We start from the raw sequence: 23,507 nt of genomic DNA on the forward strand, positions 1-23,507 counted from the left end.
TTTGGGAACCTCTGGCCTAGTGTGAAAAACAAAACAAGCAAACAAACAAACAAACAAACAAAAAGCCCCATAAACGTTCAAAAGTGCGTTTTCTCCCTGTAAATATGAGCTGACCACCCTGCATAGAGCAGTAACCAGTCTTCTCCATGAGGGGGCAGCATCTGACCACCCAGTGGAGGGAGGCGAGACCTTATCACCTGTTCCTAACTCTCTGAGTGGGCCAGAGGATTTATATTATGGAGCTTGTCCTGGCTCAGGTCCCCCCCTGCTGGTCAGTCCCTGCACCTCCAGCTCCCAGAGGAAACAGGTGTCTTAGAGGAAACAGGTGTCTTAGTGGCTCATTTCCTTTCAGGTGATGCTTTTATTTATGAGATGTTACTATAATGTGCTAAGTCTTGTGCTATATGTTATTATAATGTGCTAAGTCTTGTGCTATATGTTATTATAATGTGCTATAGCTGTGTTATAATGTGTTAAGTCTTGTGCTATAGCTGTTATAATGTGCTAAGTCTTGTGTTATGTTATTATAATGTGCTTTAGCTATGTTATAATGTGCTATGTTATTATAATGTGCTATATGTTATTATGTGCTAAGTCTTGTGCTATACTGTACATACCGTTATTATAATGTGCTATATGTTGTATTTAGGATGCAGTGCTGCCAGTACATAATTATAGCCGGCCGCAGAGACCCCACTCTCAGGAGCTGTCTCCAAGAGACCTGTGTAATACAAGTATATGAGAGTATTTTATCTTTAGAGCACATCTCTATGGGATATAACTGTATAAAACTAAGATAAAACTTGCAGAACTAATTCCCACACCTTACCGTTATAAACTCCTATTTAATGCTCACACGTTAGGTGGAAGCTAATGTCAGTATTTTAAGGGGGGGCATCCACTAAACGATTTTATCCCTGTCCAACCTCTAAACGATTTTCCCTTGAAATTTGATCTTCCACTCTGAACGATTTGCAAACTAACGATAAACGATGTTTCAATCAGTTATTGACAGCTTTCAGCTATAGTGGGTTTGGGAGTGTCAGGGAGGGGTTCATCGTTTGATTGCTCAGCGTGAACGATGTCCAAGTGATGTCCAAGTGATGTCCAAGTGATGTCCAAGTGATGTCCAAGTGATGTCCAAGTGATGTCCAAGTGATGTCCAAGTGATGTCGTGAAATTGACCTGCATGTTCAGTGGATGGAGGAGACTATCAAACGAGCAGCGGGAGCGCGCATCGTTCATCGTTCGAAACAATTACTGCATGATTTTTAAATGATTTTTAAACGATTCAACGATAACTATATCGTTATCGTTCAGTCGCCTGCTAAAATCGTCTAGTGGATGCCCCCGTTAAGTCTTTTATTAAAGCCCCACTTTTATTGATTTTTTTTTTTTTTTAATGACAAAGAAAATGTATGAATCTATGAAATTTTTGAACCACTTTTTTAACCAGCGTTACCCAGGAAAACCCTTATTTACTAATACTTCTATAACTTGCTGCATTCACCTAGTTACTTTGCTGGAGCTGGGTTTGGATGGAGGCGTCCTAGTGGCCCCTGATGGCGATGTTCTCCGTACAGGCTCCTATTTAGTGAGGTTTTTAAAAAAAAATTATTTACGCTATGTAGAAACTGCAGTTTTGCAATAATTTTATGAGTTATGTACTATCAACCTAATGGCGATGTCACAGAAATCTCCTGCAGAAGGCTAATTAGCGCTGCAGGTTGCATCATTAATATGGGGACTACGGTCTGACACCTATGTACTAAACTCCAAAAAGCAAAGCTTTTTTGGGGTTTGTTTGTGCCATCCTCGGAATTGATAAAGTTTCGGTTACTGGAGCAAAACCAGTCAGACTGGGGATTGCTGCGATGTCTGTATCTCTGTCTGCTCTCGCTCCCAGATCATCTGATCGCCAGGCGTTCGGGACTGTAGTAGTGACATCGGGTCTCCCAGCGGAACCCGCGACAATGCACCTACACATACTACAGGCCAGCGAGATAGTCTGTGTTTAATAGAGGAGCGAGGATTGATATCATCATCCTTAATATTAATATTCCCTCTGTTCTAGGAGCATCGTTACAGCGCCGGATCAGACTGGTAATTAGCCTCCTATATAATTGGATCACCTCTTTGATTTGCTATTGTCGGCCAACTTGTATAAAATAGCCATTGGCGTTGGATCTACAACCTTTTTTTTTTTTTTTATTGCAAGAACATTCAATTTATTATATGCGCGCCTCATTGCTATTGGAAAATAACTAGAATATTTATTTTATTTAGTATCACATGCAGCAGTTTATTTTTACTTTGGTTCTAGGATGATGGTATTAATTAAATATATATATATTTTTTTATTTCATTCTATTTTGGTGTCTTGATCTATTCTGCCATATATTTTATTCTCTGCGCGCAGTGCCTTTCATAGGGGTCTATGTACTAAGCTTCAGAGAGATAAAGTACCAACCGATAAGCTCCTGTCATTTTACAGGCATTGTTTGAAAAATGAGTTAGGAGCTGACTGGTTGGTACTTTATTTCCGCCCACTTTATCTCTCGCCAAGGCTTAGTACATAGACCAGCTCATGCAGTGTGTATGGACTGCCCGATATATCGTGCTGCGCTGGGTACTCTCATCTCCCAATGGTTACCCAGCATAATTTGCCGGGATAATGGTAATCGCTACAGCTGCAAATTCTCTTTATTACACAGAGGAAAATTAGTTTAAATTGACTCTGTCGCTATATGTTACTGCCGCGATTGTTAATACATGTGTGTTAAAAATCCCTGCCCTGCCGCGATTATTAGGTCTGTATTGCAACGGATATGTTCAGATCAATTTGAATTAAAATGTTCCCGCTATGTACTAACTGTAACTCTCAGGGACAGCGGATACGCACAGTGGGCGAGATGCACAAACACAGCGCAGTACTTGCCGCCCGTCACCGCATTTGTACTGATCACATATGCACTAACATATGCGATCAATAACGCAAAGGACCGCTCTTCCGATAAGAGCCGTCCTTGGCGATCAGCGCTGAGTCCTGGACTTCTGGGTTTATAACCTGGGAGTCCATCTACGCATGCGCAGAGAGACGCCGCGGGGCACGCTGGGAGGGGTCCCTCATAGCGCGATGCGGTAGAAGCCCATCGGTTTCTATAAGGTAACGCAAAAGCTGGCGTTACCCACCGCATCGGAGCCCGCAGGCCAGGACAATGGTGCATACGGAAAATGCGGTAAAACCCCGGAAATGGGGTTTTTACCGCATTTTCCGTTTAGTGCATCTCACCCAGTGTCAGATTCGGGAGCCGATGGGAGAGGAATCGTGAGATCACTCTGCTGTGAAAATAGGCGTAAAGCGGTTTGCGCCATCTGAGGATGGCGTAAACCAACCGGCCCAAAATACATAGAGCTTTGCTTTTTGGAGTTTGGTACATAGGTGTCAGACCGTAGTCCCTATTGAAAATAATGGGGGTCGGCAGCACTAATTAGTTTTCTGAAGGAGATTTCTGTCAATATTGAGCTTTTGCAGAGTTAAATTTTATCATTTAAAATATTCTCTTACAGGAAATACAGAGAACAAAAATAAAATGAATGAACGGGGCTCAGCATCCAAACGCCACAACCCCGTGGACAGCATCCGCCGCAAAATAGAGACCATCAAGATGAGCGATCAGGACTCCAGTCCCTACTTGCAGATCCCCAAATTCCAGCCCAGGAACTTTGACAGTCCGCAGTCGAGCACCAAGAAAGACCTGGAGGAAGTGCTGAAAAACCGGACGGTGAAGAGCGCGGGCAGAGACCCCGGCGCGGCACATCTGGCTGCCTTCGCTCAGGGGTTACCGGTTCCACCTTCAGGCCTGCAGCCGGTACCGGACTGCGATTCTCCGCTTGGCAGCGTCCTGGCGTCCAAAGTTCAGAAGAAGAAAGTGTGGCCGTCCTGCGGGTCGCAGATCTGCTCCACGCCTGTCGTGCGCTCCCAGGATTCGCACTTTAAGTTCCATCAGTCCGTCCTCCCCTGCTCGGAATTTAAGAGCATCATCCTGGAAGATCGGATCCTTCCCTCCGTTTCCAGTTTTTATCTTGACCGTAAATCTGATCACTATACTTTGAAATCCCCGGTGGTGAAGAGGCTGTCGATGAGCGAGAGCGCAGGTAACGTCTGGTGCGCTCGTCACTCGCTCCTCACGGGTAAAACAGCCAATGAAATGATTGTGCATAAAATGGGAAGGGTCCCGGCAGAGCCAGAGAGGGTCCTTTATCTTTAGTGTGCGCCGTCCTCTATTACTACGAAGGCGTTTTCTAAGCACCAATAAGAACGGATTGTGTAGTCCATGGGGTAGCCAACCCTGGTCCTCGAGAGCTACCAACAGGGCATGTTTTCCAGGTCTCCTCACAGAATCGCAAGTGTAATAATAAGCTCCACCTGTGAATCTTTTCATGTGTGTCAGTGAGTAATGACTACACCTGTGCACCTGCTGGCTGACCTGGAAAACGTGACCTGTTGGTAGCTCTCGGAGACCGAGGTCCATGTCCAACATATACACAGTACTATTTTGCCTCAGTGCTGTGAGGCAGTAATGCTGACCACCACACCGCTTTGCTGCCTGTAAGTAGGTGTGGCCAATAGGACCTGTATGCGAAGTCGCCTTTCCCTGCCCACGATCTGGATTATGGCAGAATCTGTCCATTGTGCTGGGGGAGGGGGATCTGCTGGCACCTGGTAACCCATTGTAGATTAAAAATGTCCATCCCTTGGGGATCACCCCCCAATAGGCTATATCAGTAGTGATTACACGTTATATTATGTGACCCCCCCCCCCCCCAATAGGCTATATCAGTAGTGATTACACGTTATATTATGTGACCACCACCCCCATAGGCTATATCAGTAGTGATTACACGTTATATTATGTGACCACCACCCCAATAGGCTATATCAGTAGTGATTACACGTTATATTATGTGACCTCCCCAATAGGCTATATCAGTAGTGATTACACGTTATATTATGTGACCCCCCCCCAATAGGCTATATCAGTAGTGATTACACATTATATTATGTAACCCCCCCCAATAGGCTATATCAGTAGTGATTACACGTTATATTATGTAACCACCCCCCCAATAGGCTATATCAGTAGTGATTACACGTTATATTATGTGACCCCCCCCCCCCCCAATAGGCTATATCAGTAGTGATTACACGTTATATTATGTGACCCCCCCCAATAGGCTATATCAGTAGTGATTACATGTTATATTATGTGACCCCCCCCCCCCCAATAGGCTATATCAGTAGTGATTACACGTTATATTATGTGACCCCCCCAATAGGCTATATCAGTAGTGATTACACGTTATATTATGTAACCCCCCCCCCCCAATAGGCTATATCAGTAGTGATTACACGTTATATTATGTGACCCCCCCAATAGGCTATATCAGTAGTGATTACACGTTATATTATGTGACCCCCACCCCACCCCCAATAGGCTATATCAGTAGTGATCACACGTTATATTATGTGACCCCCCCCCACCCCCAATAGGCTATATCAGTAGTGATTACATGTTATATTATGTGACCACCCCCCCCCCCCAATAGGCTATATCAGTAGTGATTACACATTATATTATGTGACCACCCCCCAATAGACTATATCAGTAGTGATTACACGTTATATTATGTGACCCCCCCCCAATAGACTATATCAGTAGTGATTACATGTTATATTATGTGACCACCACCCCAATAGGCTATATCAGTAGTGATTACACGTTATATTATGTGACCACCACCCCAGTAGGCTATATCAGTAGTGATTACACGTTATATTATGTGACCTCCCCAATAGGCTATATCAGTAGTGATTACACGTTATATTATGTGACCCCCCCCCAATAGGCTATATCAGTAGTGATTACACGTTATATTATGTAACCCCCCCCAATAGGCTATATCAGTAGTGATTACACGTTATATTATGTAACCCCCCCCCCAATAGGCTATATCAGTAGTGATTACACGTTATATTATGTGACCCCCCCCCCCCAATAGGCTATATCAGTAGTGATTACACGTTATATTATGTGACCCCCCCAATAGGCTATATCAGTAGTGATTACACGTTATATTATGTGACCCCCACCCCAATAGACTATATCAGTAGTGATTACATGTTATATTATGTGACCATCACCCCCCCCCCCAATAGGCTATATCAGTAGTGATTACACGTTATATTATGTAACCCCCCCCAATAGGCTATATCAGTAGTGATTACACGTTATATTATTTAACCCCCCCCCCCCAATAGGCTATATCAGTAGTGATTACACGTTATATTATGTGACCCCCCCCCCCCAATAGGCTATATCAGTAGTGATTACACGTTATATTATGTGACCCCCCCAATAGGCTATATCAGTAGTGATTACACGTTATATTATGTGACCCCCCCCCCCAATAGGCTATATCAGTAGTGATTACACGTTATATTATGTGACCCCCCCAATAGGCTATATCAGTAGTGATTACACGTTATATTATGTAACCCCCCCCCCCAATAGGCTATATCAGTAGTGATTACACGTTATATTATGTGACCCCCCCAATAGGCTATATCAGTAGTGATTACACGTTATATTATGTGACCCCCACCCCACCCCCAATAGGCTATATCAGTAGTGATCACACGTTATATTATGTGACCCACCCCCACCCCCAATAGGCTATATCAGTAGTGATTACACGTTATATTATGTGACCACCCCCCCCCCCAATAGGCTATATCAGTAGTGATTACACATTATATTATGTGACCACCCCCCAATAGACTATATCAGTAGTGATTACACGTTATATTATGTGACCCCCCCCAATAGACTATATCAGTAGTGATTACATGTTATATTATGTGACCATCACCCCAATAGTCTATATCAGTAGTGTTCACACGTTATATTATGTGACCCCCCCCCCCCAATAGGTTATATCAGTAGTGATTACACGTTATATTATGTGACCACCTCCCCAATAGGTTATATCAGTAGTGATTACACGTTATATTATGTGACCACCTCCCCAATAGGTTATATCAGTAGTGATTATACGTTATATTATGTGACCACCTCCCCAATAGGTTATATCAGTAGTGATTACACGTTATACTATGTGACCACCTCCCCAATAGGTTATATCAGTAGTGATTACACGTTATACTATGTGACCACCACCCCAATACGCTATATCAGTAGTGATTACACGTTATATTATGTGACCACCTCCCCAATACGCTATATCAGTAGTGATTACACGTTATATTATGTGACCCCCCCCCCCCCCCAATAGGCTATATCAGTAGTGATTACATGTTATATTATGTGACCCCCCCCCCCCAATAGGCTATATCAGTAGTGATTACATGTTATATTATGTGACCCCCCCCCCAATAGGCTATATCAGTAGTGATTACACGTTATATTATGTGACCACCTCCCCAATACGCTATATCAGTAGTGATTAAACGTTATATTATGTGACCACCTCCCCAATACGCTATATCAGTAGTGATTACACCTTATATTATGTGACCCCCCCCCCCCCAATAGGCTATATCAGTAGTGATTACACGTTATATTATGTGACCCCCCCCCAATAGGCTATATCAGTAGTGATTACATGTTATATTATGTGACCCCCCCCCCCCCAATAGGCTATATCAGTAGTGACTACATGTTATATTATGTGACCACCACCCCAATAGGCTATATCAGTAGTGATTACATGTTATATTATGTGACCCCCCCCCCAATAGGCTATATCAGTAGTGACTACATGTTATATTATGTGACCACCACCCCAATAGGTTATATCAGTAGTGATTACACTTTATATTATGTGACCCCCCCCCCCCAATAGGCTATATCAGTAGTGACTACACGTTATATTATGTGACCACCACCCCAATAGGCTATATCAGTAGTGATTACACGTTATATTATGTGACCACCCCCCCCCCCCCAATAGGCTATATCAGTGATTACACGTTATATTATGTGACCCCCCCCCCCAATAGGCTATATCAGTAGTGATTACACGTTATATTATGTGACCACCCCCCCAATAGGCTATATCAGTAGTGATTACATGTTATATTATGTGACCACCACCCCAATAGGCTATATCAGTAGTGACTACATGTTATATTATGTGACCTCCCCCAATAGGTTATATCAGTAGTGATTACACGTTATATTATGTGACCACCCCAATAGGCTATATCAGTAGTGATTACACGTTATATTATGTGACCCCCCCCCCCCAATAGGCTATATCAGTAGTGATTACACGTTATATTATGTGACCCCCCCCCCAATAGGCTATATCAGTAGTGATTACACGTTATATTATGTGACCTCCCCCAATAGGTTATATCAGTAGTGATTACACGTTATATTATGTGACCACCCCCCAATAGGCTATATCAGTAGTGATTACACGTTATATTATGTGACCACCACCCCAATAGGCTATATCAGTAGTGATTACACGTTATATTATGTGACCACCTCCCCAATAGGCTATATCAGTAGTGATTACACGTTCTATTATGTGACCCCCCCCCCCCAATAGGCTATATCAGTAGTGATTACACCTTATATTATGTGACCACCCCAATAAGCTATATCAGTAGTGATTACACGTTATATTATGTGACCACCCCCCCAATAGGCTATATCAGTAGTGATTACACGTTATATTATGTGACCACCCCCCCAATAGGCTATATCAGTTGTGATTACACGTTATATTATGTGACCACCCCCCCAATAGGCTATATCAGTAGTGATTACACGTTATATTATGTGACCACCCCAATAAGCTATATCAGTAGTGATTACACGTTATATTATGTGACCACCCCCCCAATAGGCTATATCAGTAGTGATTACACGTTATATTATGTGACCACCCCAATAAGCTATATCAGTAGTGATTACACGTTATATTATGTGACCACCCCCCCAATAGGCTATATCAGTAGTGATTACACGTTATATTTTGTGACCACCCCCCCAATAGGCTATATCAGTAGTGATTACACGTTATATTATGTGACCACTACCCCAATAGGCTATATCAGTAGTGATTACACGTTATATTATGTGACCACTACCCCAATAGGCTATATCAGTAGTGATTACACGTTATATTATGTAACCCCCCCCCCCCCCAATAGGCTATATCAGTAGTGATTACACGTTATATTATGTGACCACCCCCCCCAATAGGCTATATCAGTAGTGATTACACGTTATATTATGTAACCCCCCCCCCCCCAATAGGCTTTATCAGGAGTGATTACACGTTATATTATGTGACCACCCCAATAGGCTATATCAGTAGTGATTACACGTTATATTATGTGACCACCCCCCCAATAGGCTATATCAGTAGTGATTACACCTTATATTATGTAACCCCCCCCCCCAATAGGCTATATCAGTAGTGATTACACGTTATATTATGTGACCCCCCCAATAGGCTATATCAGTAGTGATTACACGTTATATTATGTAACCCCCCCCCAATAGGCTATATCAGTAGTGATTACACGTTATATTATGTGACCCCCCCCCAATAGGCTATATCAGTAGTGATTACACGTTATATTATGTGACCACCCCCCCAATAGGCTATATCAGTAGTGATTACACGTTATATTATGTGACCACCCCCAATAGGCTATATCAGTAGTGATTACACGTTATATTCTGTGACCACCCCAATAGGCTATATCAGTAGTGATTACACGTTATATTATGTGACCACCACCCCAATAGGCTATATCAGTAGTGATTACACGTTATATTATGTGACCACCCCCCCAATAGGCTATATCAGTAGTGATTACACATTATATTGTGACCCCCCCCCCAATAGGCTATATCAGTAGTGATTACACTTTATATTATGTGACCGCCCCCCCCAATAGGCTATATCAGTAGTGATTAATCCTTATATTATGTGACCCCCCCCCAATAGGCTATGTCAGTAGTGATTACACGTTATATTATGTGACCACCACCCCAATAGGCTATATCAGTAGTGATTACACGTTATATTATGTGACCCCCCCCCCCAATAGGCTATATCAGTAGTGATTACACGTTATATTATGTGACCACCCCCCCAATAGGCTATATCAGTAGTGATTACACGTTATATTATGTGACCACCCCCCCAATAGGCTATATCAGTAGTGATTACACGTTATATTATGTGACCACCTCCCCAATAGGTTATATCAGTAGTGATTACACGTTATACTATGTGACCACCTCCCCAATAGGTTATATCAGTAGTGATTACACGTTATATTATGTGACCACCTCCCCAATACGCTATATCAGTAGTGATTACACGTTATATTATGTGACCCCCCCCCCCCAATAGGCTATATCAGTAGTGATTACATGTTATATTATGTGACCCCCCCCCCCCCCAATAGGCTATATCAGTAGTGATTACATGTTATATTATGTGACCCCCCCCCAATAGGCTATATCAGTAGTGATTACACGTTATATTATGTGACCACCTCCCCAATACGCTATATCAGTAGTGATTACACGTTATATTATGTGACCACCTCCCCAATACGCTATATCAGTAGTGATTACACCTTATATTATGTGACCCCCCCCCCCCCAATAGGCTATATCAGTAGTAATTACACATTATATTATGTGACCCCCCCCCCCCAATAGGCTATATCAGTAGTGATTACATGTTATATTATGTGACCCCCCCCCCCCAATAGGCTATATCAGTAGTGACTACATGTTATATTATGTGACCACCACCCCAATAGGCTATATCAGTAGTGATTACATGTTATATTATGTGACCCCCCCCCCCAATAGGCTATATCAGTAGTGACTACATGTTATATTATGTGACCACCACCCCAATAGGTTATATCAGTAGTGATTACACTTTATATTATGTGACCCCCCCCCCCCAATAGGCTATATCAGTAGTGACTACACGTTATATTATGTGACCACCACCCCAATAGGCTATATCAGTAGTGATTACACGTTATATTATGTGACCACCCCCCCCCCCCCCCAATAGGCTATATCAGTAGTGATTACACGTTATATTATGTGACCCCCCCCCCAATAGGCTATATCAGTAGTGATTACACGTTATATTATGTGACCACCCCCCCAATAGGCTATATCAGTAGTGATTACATGTTATATTATGTGACCACCACCCCAATAGGCTATATCAGTAGTGACTATATGTTATATTATGTGACCTCCCCCAATAGGTTATATCAGTAGTGATTACACGTTATATTATGTGACCACCCCAATAGGCTATATCAGTAGTGATTACACGTTATATTATGTGACCCCCCCCCCCAATAGGCTATATCAGTAGTGATTACACGTTATATTATGTGACCCCCCCCCCCCAATAGGCTATATCAGTAGTGATTACACGTTATATTATGTGACCTCCCCCAATAGGTTATATCAGTAGTGATTACACGTTATATTATGTGACCACCCCCCAATAGGCTATATCAGTAGTGATTACACGTTATATTATGTGACCCCCCCCCCAATAGGCTATATCAGTAGTGATTACACGTTCTATTATGTGACCCCCCCCCCAATAGGCTATATCAGTAGTGATTACACCTTATATTATGTGACCACCCCAATAAGCTATATCAGTAGTGATTACACGTTATATTATGTGACCACCCCCCCAATAGGCTATATCAGTAGTGATTACACGTTATATTTTGTGACCACCCCCCCAATAGGCTATATCAGTTGTGATTACACGTTATATTATGTGACCACCCCCCCAATAGGCTATATCAGTAGTGATTACACGTTATATTATGTGACCACCCCAATAAGCTATATCAGTAGTGATTACACGTTATATTATGTGACCACACCCCCCCAATAGGCTATATCAGTAGTGATTACACGTTATATTATGTGACCACCCCAATAAGCTATATCAGTAGTGATTACACGTTATATTATGTGACCACCCCCCCAATAGGCTATATCAGTAGTGATTACACGTTATATTTTGTGACCACCCCCCCCAATAGGCTATATCAGTAGTGATTACACGTTATATTATGTGACCACTACCCCAATAGGCTATATCAGTAGTGATTACACGTTATATTATGTGACCACTACCCCAATAGGCTATATCAGTAGTGATTACACGTTATATTATGTAACCCCCCCCCCCCCAATAGGCTATATCAGTAGTGATTACACGTTATATTATGTGACCACCCCCCCCCCCAATAGGCTATATCAGTAGTGATTACACGTTATATTATGTAACCCCCCCCCCCCCAATAGGCTTTATCAGGAGTGATTACACGTTATATTATGTGACCACCCCAATAGGCTATATCAGTAGTGATTACACGTTATATTATGTGACCACCCCCCAATAGGCTATATCAGTAGTGATTACACCTTATATTATGTAACCCCCCCCCCCCCAATAGGCTATATCAGTAGTGATTACACGTTATATTATGTGACCCCCCCAATAGGCTATATCAGTAGTGATTACACGTTATATTATGTAACCCCCCCCCCCAATAGGCTATATCAGTAGTGATTACACGTTATATTATGTGACCCCCCCCCAATAGGCTATATCAGTAGTGATTACACGTTATATTATGTGACCACCCCCAATAGGCTATATCAGTAGTGATTACACGTTATATTCTGTGACCACCCCAATAGGCTATATCAGTAGTGATTACACGTTATATTATGTGACCACCACCCCAATAGGCTATATCAGTAGTGATTACATGTTATATTATGTGACCACCCCCCCAATAGGCTATATCAGTAGTGATTACACATTATATTGTGACCCCCCCCCAATAGGCTATATCAGTAGTGATTACACTTTATATTATGTGACCGCCCCCCCCAATAGGCTATATCAGTAGTGATTAATCCTTATATTATGTGACCCCCCCCCCAATAGGCTATGTCAGTAGTGATTACACGTTATATTATGTGACCACCACCCCAATAGGCTATATCAGTAGTGATTACACGTTATATTATGTGACCCCCCCCCCAATAGGCTATATCAGTAGTGATTACACGTTATATTATGTGACCACCCCCCCAATAGGCTATATCAGTAGTGATTACACGTTATATTATGTGACCACCCCCCCAATAGGCTATATCAGTAGTGATTACACGTTATATTATGTGACCACCTCCCCAATAGGTTATATCAGTAGTGATTACACGTTATACTATGTGACCACCTCCCCAATAGGTTATATCAGTAGTGATTACACGTTATACTATGTGACCACCACCCCAATACGCTATATCAGTAGTGATTACACGTTATATTATGTGACCACCTCCCCAATACGCTATATCAGTAGTGATTACACGTTATATTATGTGACCCCCCCCCCAATAGGCTATATCAGTAGTGATTACATGTTATATTATGTGACCCCCCCCCCCAATAGGCTATATCAGTAGTGATTACATGTTATATTATGTGACCCCCCCCCAATAGGCTATATCAGTAGTGATTACACGTTATATTATGTGACCACCTCCCCAATACGCTATATCAGTAGTGATTACACGTTATATTATGTGACCACCTCCCCAATACGCTATATCAGTAGTGATTACACCTTATATTATGTGACCCCCCCCCCCAATAGGCTATATCAGTAGTGATTACACGTTATATTATGTGACCCCCCCCCCCAATAGGCTATATCAGTAGTGATTACATGTTATATTATGTGACCCCCCCCCCCCCAATAGGCTATATCAGTCGTGACTACATGTTATATTATGTGACCACCACCCCAATAGGCTATATCAGTAGTGATTACATGTTATATTATGTGACCCCCCCCCAATAGGCTATATCAGTAGTGACTACATGTTATATTATGTGACCACCACCCCAATAGGTTATATCAGTAGTGATTACACTTTATATTATGTGACCCCCCCCCCCAATAGGCTATATCAGTAGTGACTACACGTTATATTATGTGACCACCACCCCAATAGGCTATATCAGTAGTGATTACACGTTATATTGTGACCACCCCCCCCCCCCAATAGGCTATATCAGTAGTGATTACACGTTATATTATGTGACCCCCCCCCAATAGGCTATATCAGTAGTGATTACACGTTATATTATGTGACCACCCCCCCAATAGGCTATATCAGTAGTGATTACATGTTATATTATGTGACCACCACCCCAATAGGCTATATCAGTAGTGACTACATGTTATATTATGTGACCTCCCCCAATAGGTTATATCAGTAGTGATTACACGTTATATTATGTGACCACCCCAATAGGCTATATCAGTAGTGATTACACGTTATATTATGTGACCCCCCCCCCAATAGGCTATATCAGTAGTGATTACACGTTATATTATGTGACCCCCCCCCCCAATAGGCTATATCAGTAGTGATTACACGTTATATTATGTGACCTCCCCCAATAGGTTATATCAGTAGTGATTACACGTTATATTATGTGACCACCCCCCAATAGGCTATATCAGTAGTGATTACACGTTATATTATGTGACCACCACCCCAATAGGCTATATCAGTAGTGATTACACGTTATATTATGTGACCACCTCCCCAATAGGCTATATCAGTAGTGATTACACGTTATATTATGTGACCACCTCCCCAATAGGCTATATCAGTAGTGATTACACGTTATATTATGTGACCCCCCCCCCAATAGGCTATATCAGTAGTGATTACACGTTCTATTATGTGACCCCCCCCCCAATAGGCTATATCAGTAGTGATTACACCTTATATTATGTGACCACCCCAATAAGCTATATCAGTAGTGATTACACGTTATATTATGTGACCACCCCCCCAATAGGCTATATCAGTAGTGATTACACGTTATATTATGTGACCACCCCCCCAATAGGCTATATCAGTTGTGATTACACGTTATATTATGTGACCACCCCCCCAATAGGCTATATCAGTAGTGATTACACGTTATATTATGTGACCACCCCAATAAGCTATATCAGTAGTGATTACACGTTATATTATGTGACCACCCCCCCAATAGGCTATACCAGTAGTGATTACACGTTATATTATGTGACCACCCCAATAAGCTATATCAGTAGTGATTACACGTTATATTATGTGACCACCCCCCCAATAGGCTATATCAGTAGTGATTACACGTTATATTTTGTGACCACCCCCCCAATAGGCTATATCAGTAGTGATTACACGTTATATTATGTGACCACTACCCCAATAGGCTATATCAGTAGTGATTACACGTTATATTATGTGACCACTACCCCAATAGGCTATATCAGTAGTGATTACACGTTATATTATGTAACCCCCCCCCCCCCCCAATAGGCTATATCAGTAGTGATTACACGTTATATTATGTGACCACCCCCCCCCCCAATAGGCTATATCAGTAGTGATTACACGTTATATTATGTAACCCCCCCCCCCCAATAGGCTTTATCAGTAGTGATTACACGTTATATTATGTGACCACCCCAATAGGCTATATCAGTAGTGATTACACGTTATATTATGTGACCACCCCCCAATAGGCTATATCAGTAGTGATTACACCTTATATTATGTAACCCCCCCCCCCCAATAGGCTATATCAGTAGTGATTACACGTTATATTATGTGACCCCCCCAATAGGCTATATCAGTAGTGATTACACGTTATATTATGTAACCCCCCCCCCCAATAGGCTATATCAGTAGTGATTACACGTTATATTATGTGACTCCCCCCCAATAGGCTATATCAGTAGTGATTACACGTTATATTATGTGACCACCCCCCCAATAGGCTATATCAGTAGTGATTACACGTTATATTATGTGACCACCCCCAATAGGCTATATCAGTAGTGATTACACGTTATATTCTGTGACCACCCCAATAGGCTATATCAGTAGTGATTACACGTTATATTATGTGACCACCACCCCAATAGGCTATATCAGTAGTGATTACACGTTATATTATGTGACCACCCCCCCAATAGGCTATATCAGTAGTGATTACACATTATATTGTGACCCCCCCCCAATAGGCTATATCAGTAGTGATTACACTTTATATTATGTGACCGCCCCCCCCAATAGGCTATATCAGTAGTGATTAATCCTTATATTATGTGACCCCCCCCCCAATAGGCTATGTCAGTAGTGATTACACGTTATATTATGTGACCACCACCCCAATAGGCTATATCAGTAGTGATTACACGTTATATTATGTGACCCCCCCCCCCCCAATAGGCTATATCAGTAGTGATTACACGTTATATTATGTGACCACCCCCCCAATAGGCTATATCAGTAGTGATTACACGTTATATTATGTGACCACCCCCCCAATAGGCTATATCAGTAGTGATTACACGTTATATTATGTGACCACCACCCCAATAGGCTGTATCAGTAGTGATTACACGTTATGTGACCACCACCCCAATAGGTTATATCAGTAGTGATTACACGTTATGTTATGTGACCACCCCCCCAATAGGCTATATCAGTAGTGATTACACGTTCTATTATGTGACCACCCCCCCAATAGGCTATATCAGTAGTGATTACACGTTATATTATGTGACCACCTCCCCAATACGCTATATCAGTAGTGATTACACGTTATACTATGTGACCACCTCCCCAATAGGCTATATCAGTAGTGATTACACGTTATACTATGTGACCTCCCCCCCCCAATAGGCTATATCAGTAGTGATTACACGTTATATTATGTGACCACCACCCCAATAGGCTATATCAGTAGTGATTACACGTTATATTATGTGACCACCACCCCAATAGGCTATATCAGTAGTGATTACATATTATATTATGTGACCACCCCCCTAATAGGTTATATCAGTAGTGATTACACGTTATATTATGTGACCACCACCCCAATAAGCTATATCAGTAGTGATTACACGTTATATTATGTGACCACCACCCCAATAAGCTATATCAGTAGTGATTACATGTTATATTATGTGCCCCCCCCCCCAATAGGCTATATCAGTAGTGATTACACGTTATATTATGTGACCACTACCCCAATAGGCTATATCAGTAGTGATTACACGTTATATTATGTGACCCCCCCAATAGGCTATATCAGTAGTGATTACACGTTATATTATGTGACCACCTCCCCAATACGCTATATCAGTAGTGATTACACGTTATACTATGTGACCACCTCCCCAATACGCTATATCAGTAGTGATTACACGTTATACTATGTGACCTCCCCCCCAATAGGCTATATCAGTAGTGATTACACATTATATTATGTGACCCCCCCCCCCCCAATAGGCTATATCAGTAGTGATTACACATTATATTATGTGACCTCCCCAATAGGCTATATCAGTAGTGATTACACGTTATATTATGTGACCACCCCCCCAATAGGCTATATCAGTAGTGATTACACGTTATATTATGTGACCCCCCCCCCCCAATAGGCTATATCAGTAGTGATTACACGTTATATTATGTGACCCCCCCAATAGGCTATATCAGTAGTGTTCACACGTTATATTATGTGACCCCCCCCCCAATAGGCTATATCAGTAGTGATTACACATTATATTATGTGACCTCCCCAATACGCTATATCAGTAGTGATTACACGTTATACTATGTGACCACCACCCCAATAGGCTATATAAGTAGTGATTACACATTATATTATGTGACCCCCCCCAATAGGCTATATCAGTAGTGATTACATGTTATATTATGTAACCCCCCCCCAATAGGCTATATCAGTAGTGATTACACATTATATTATGTGACCACCACCCCAATAGGCTATATCAGTAGTGATTACACGTTATATTATGTGACCACCACCCCAATAGGCTATATCAGTAGTGATTACACGTTATATTATGTGACCCCCCCGCCCAATAGGCTATATCAGTAGTGATTACACGTAATAGTATGTAACCCCCCCCAATAGGCTATATCAGTAGTGATTACACGTAATAGTATGTGACCCCCCCCCAATAGGCTATATCAGTAGTGATTACACGTTATATTATGTGACTCCCCCCCCAATAGGCTATATCAGTAGTGATTACACGTTATACTATGTGACCCCCCCCCAATAGGCTATATCAGTAGTGATTACACCTTATATTATGTGACCACCCCCCAATAGGCTATATCAGTAGTGATTACACGTTATATTATGTGACCACCCCGATACGCTATATCAGTAGTGATTACACATTATATTATGTGACCCCCCCCCCCAATAGGCTATATCAGTAGTGATTACATGTTATATTATGTGACCACCACCCCAATAGGCTATATCAGTAGTGATTACACATTATTTTATGTGACCACCTCCCCAATAGGCTATATCAGTAGTGATTACACGTTATATTATGTGACCACTACCCCAATAGGCTATATCAGTAGTGATTACACGTTATATTATGTGACCACTACCCCAATAGGCTATATCAGTAGTGATTACACGTTATATTATGTGACCCCCCCCCCCAATAGGCTATATCAGTAGTGATTACACGTTATATTATGTGACCCCCCCAATAGGCTATATCAGTAGTGATTACACGTTATATTATGTGACCACCACCACAATAGGCTATATCAGTAGTGATTACACATTATATTATGTGACCCCCCCAATAGGCTATATCAGTAGTGATTACACGTTCTATTATGTGACCCCCCCAATAGGCTATATCAGTAGTGATTACACGTTATATTATGTGACCACCACCCCAATAAGCTATATCAGTAGTGATTACACGTTATATTATGTGACCCCCCCCCGCCCAATAGGCTATATCAGTAGTGATTACACTTGATATTATGTGACCACCACCCCAATAGGCTATATCAGTAGTGATTACACGTTATATTATGTGACCCCCCCCCCCCCCCAATAGGCTATATCAGTAGTGATTACACGTTATATTATGTGACCACCACCCCAATAGGCTATATCAGTAGTGATTACACGTTATATTATGTGACCCCCCCCCCCAATAGGCTATATCATTAGTGATTACACGTTATATCATGTGACCACCCCCCCAATAGGCTATATCAGTAGTGATTACACGTTATGTTGTGACCACCACCCCAATAGGTTATCAGTAGTGATTACACGTTATATTATGTGACCACCCCCCCAATAGGCTATATCAGTAGTGATTACACGTTATATTATGTGACCCCCCCAATAGGATATATCAGTAGTGATTACACGTTATATTATGTGACCACCTCCCCAATACGCTATATCAGTAGTGATTACACGTTATACTATGTGACCACCTCCCCAATACGGTATATCAGTAGTGATTACACGTTATACTATGTGACCTCCCCCCCCCCCAATAGGCTATATCAGTAGTGATTACACGTTATATTATGTGACCACCACCCCAATAGGCTATATCAGTAGTGATTACACGTTATATTATGTGACCACCCCCCCAATAGGCTATATCAGTAGTGATTACATATTATATTATGTGACCACCCCCCTAATAGGTTATATCAGTAGTGATTACACGTTATATTATGTGACCACCACCCCAATAAGCTATATCAGTAGTGATTACACGTTATATTATGTGACCCCCCCCCCCCCAATAGGCTATATCAGTAGTGATTACACGTTATATTATGTGCCCCCCCCCCCAATAGGCTATATCAGTAGTGATTACACGTTATATTATTTGACCACTACCCCAATAGGCTATATCAGTAGTGATTACACGTTATATTATGTGACCCCCCCCCCCAATAGGCTATATCAGTAGTGATTACACGTTATATTATGTGACCACCACCCCAATAGGTTATATCAGTAGTGATTACACGTTATATTATGTGACCACCCCCCCAATAGGCTATATCAGTAGTGATTACACGTTATATTATGTGACCCCCCCAATAGGCTATATCAGTAGTGATTACACGTTATATTATGTGACCACCTCCCCAATACGCTATATCAGTAGTGATTACACGTTATATTATGTGACCCCCCCCCCCCCAATAGGCTATATCAGTAGTGATTACACGTTATATTATGTGCCCCCCCCCCCAATAGGCTATATCAGTAGTGATTACACGTTATATTATGTGACCACTACCCCAATAGGCTATATCAGTAGTGATTACACGTTATATTGTGACCCCCCCAATAGGCTATATCAGTAGTGATTACACGTTATATTATGTGACCCCCCCCCCCAATAGGCTATATCAGTAGTGATTACACGTTATATTATGTGACCACTACCCCAATAGGCTATATCAGTAGTGATTACACGTTATATTATGTGACCACCACCCCAATAGGCTATATCAGTAGTGATTACACTTTATATTATGTGACCACCCCCCCAATAGGCTATATCAGTAGTGATTACACGTTCTATTATGTGACCACCCCCCCAATAGGCTATATCAGTAGTGATTACACGTTATATTATGTGACCACCACCCCAATAGGCTATATCAGTAGTGATTACACGTTATGTTGTGAACACCCCCCCAATAGGCTATATCAGTAGTGATTACACGTTATATTATGTGACCCCCCCCCCCAATAGGCTATATCAGTAGTGATTACACGTTATATTATGTGACCCCCCCCAATAGGCTATATCAGTAGTGTTCACACGTTATATTATGTGACCCCCCCCCAATAGGCTATATCAGTAGTGATTACACATCATATTATGTGACCTCCCCAATACGCTATATCAGTAGTGATTACACGTTATACTATGTGACCACCACCCCAATAGGCTATATCAGTAGTGATTACACGTTATATTATGTGACCACCACCCCAATAAGCTATATCAGTAGTGATTACATGTTATATTATGTGACCACTACCCCAATAGGCTATATCAGTAGTGATTACACGTTATATTATGTGACCACCACCCCAATAAGCTATATCAGTAGTGATTACACGTTATATTATGTGACCACCACCCCAATAGGCTATATCAGTAGTGATTACAAATTATATTATGTGACCCCCCTCCAATAGGCTATATCAGTAGTGATTACACGTTATATTATGTGACCACCCCCCCAATAGGTTATATCAGTAGTGATTACATGTTATATTATGTAACCCCCCCCCCTCCAATAGGCTATATCAGTAGTGATTACACATTATATTATGTGACCACCACCCCAATAGGCTATATCAGTAGTGATTACACGTTATATTATGTGACCACCACCCCAATAGGCTATATCAGTAGTGATTACACATTATATTATGTGACCCCCCCCGCCCAATAGGCTATATCAGTAGTGATTACACGTAATAGTAAGTGACCCCCCCCCAATAGGCTATATCAGTAGTGATTACACGTAATAGTATGTGACCCCCCCCAATAGGCTATATCAGTAGTGATTACACGTTATATTATGTGACCCCCCCCCAATAGGCTATATCAGTAGTGATTACATATTATATTATGTGACCACCCCCCAATAGGCTATATCAGTAGTGATTACACATTATATTATGTGACCACCACCCCAATAGGCTATATCAGTAGTGATTACACGTTATATTATGTGACCCCCCCCCAATAGGCTATATCAGTAGTGATTACACGTTATATTATGTGACCACCCCTCAATAGGCTATATCAGTAGTGATTACACATTATATTATGTGACCACCACCCCAATAGGCTATATCAGTAGTGATTACACGTTATATTATGTGACCCCCCCCCAATAGGCTATATCAGTAGTGATTACACGTTATATTATGTGACCACCACCCCAATAGGCTATATCAGTAGTGATTACACGTTATATTATGTGACCCCCCCCCCAATAGGCTATATCAGTAGTGATTACACGTTATATTATGTGACCATCACCCCAATAGGCTATATCAGTAGTGATTACACCTTATATTATGTGACCCCCCCCCCCAATAGGCTATATCAGTAGTGATTACACCTTATATTATGTGACCCCCCCAATAAGCTATATCAGTAGTGATTACACGTTATATTATGTGACCACCACCACAATAGGCTATATCAGTAGTGATTACACGTTATATTATGTGACCCCCCCCCCCCCCACCAATAGGCTATATCAGTAGTGATTACACTTTATATTATGTGACCCCCCCCAATAGGCTAGATCAGTAGTGATTACACGTTATATTATGTGACCCCCCCCAATAGGCTATATCAGTAGTGATTACACTTTATATTATGTGACCACCCCAATAGGCTATATCAGTAGTGATTACACGTTATATTATGTGACCACCACCCCAATAGGCTATATCAGTAGTGATTACACGTTATATTGTGACCCCCCCCCCAATAGGCTATATCAGTAGTGATTACACGTTATATTATGTGACCACCACCCCAATAGGCTATATCAGTAGTGATTACATGTTATATTATGTGACCCCCCCCCCCCCCCAATAGGCTATATCAGTAGTGATTACACGTTATATTATGTGACCACCACCCCAATAAGCTATATCAGTAGTGATTACACGTTATGTTATGTGACCACCCCCCCAATAGGCTATATCAGTAGTGATTACACGTTATATTATGTGACCACCACCCCAATAGGCTATATCAGTAGTGATTACACGTTCTATTATGTGACCCCCCCCAATAGGCTATATCAGTAGTGATTACACGTTATATTATGTGACCACCACCCCAATAGGCTATATCAGTAGTGATTACACATTATATTATGTGACCCCCCCCCCAATAGGCTATATCAGTAGTGATTACACGTTATATTATGTGACCACCACCCCAATAGGCTATATCAGTAGTGATTACACATTATATTATGTGACCCCCCCCCAATAGGCTATATCAGTAGTGATTACACGTTATATTATGTGACCACCCCCCCAATAGGTTATATCAGTAGTGATTACATGTTATATTATGTAACCCCCCCCCAATAGGCTATATCAGTAGTGATTACACATTATATTATGTGACCACCTCCCCAATAGGCTATATCAGTAGTGATTACACGTTATATTATGTGACCACCACCCCAATAGGCTATATCAGTAGTGATTACACATTATATTATGTGACCCCCCCCCGCCCAATAGGCTATATCAGTAGTGATTACACGTAATAGTATGTGACCCCCCCCCAATAGGCTATATCAGTAGTGATTACACGTAATAGTATGTGACCCCCCCCAATAGGCTATATCAGTAGTGATTACACGTTATATTATGTGACCCCCCCCCCCAATAGGCTATATCAGTAGTGATTA

The 23,507-nt window shown here is 41.6% G+C and overlaps 1 protein-coding gene across 2 annotated transcripts in view; it reads left to right on the plus strand.

The window, feature by feature from the left end:
* The first annotated feature begins 271 nt into the window (after nt 1-271).
* IRAG2 (inositol 1,4,5-triphosphate receptor associated 2) overlaps nt 272-23,507 on the plus strand; it is a 108,937-nt gene continuing 85,701 nt past the window's right edge. For both annotated transcript variants that reach the window (XM_088457096.1, XM_088457097.1), the window contains exons 1-2: nt 272-352; nt 3,571-4,158. In XM_088457096.1, coding sequence (XP_088313222.1) covers nt 3,594-4,158 — 565 coding nt within the window. In that variant the 5' untranslated portion in view covers nt 272-352; nt 3,571-3,593. The remainder of the gene's footprint in view (nt 353-3,570; nt 4,159-23,507) is intronic.

This window comes from Taudactylus pleione, unplaced genomic scaffold (assembly GCF_031769625.1).
Source record: "Taudactylus pleione unplaced genomic scaffold, aTauple2 ptg000738l, whole genome shotgun sequence".
NCBI lineage: Eukaryota > Metazoa > Chordata > Amphibia > Anura > Myobatrachidae > Taudactylus > Taudactylus pleione.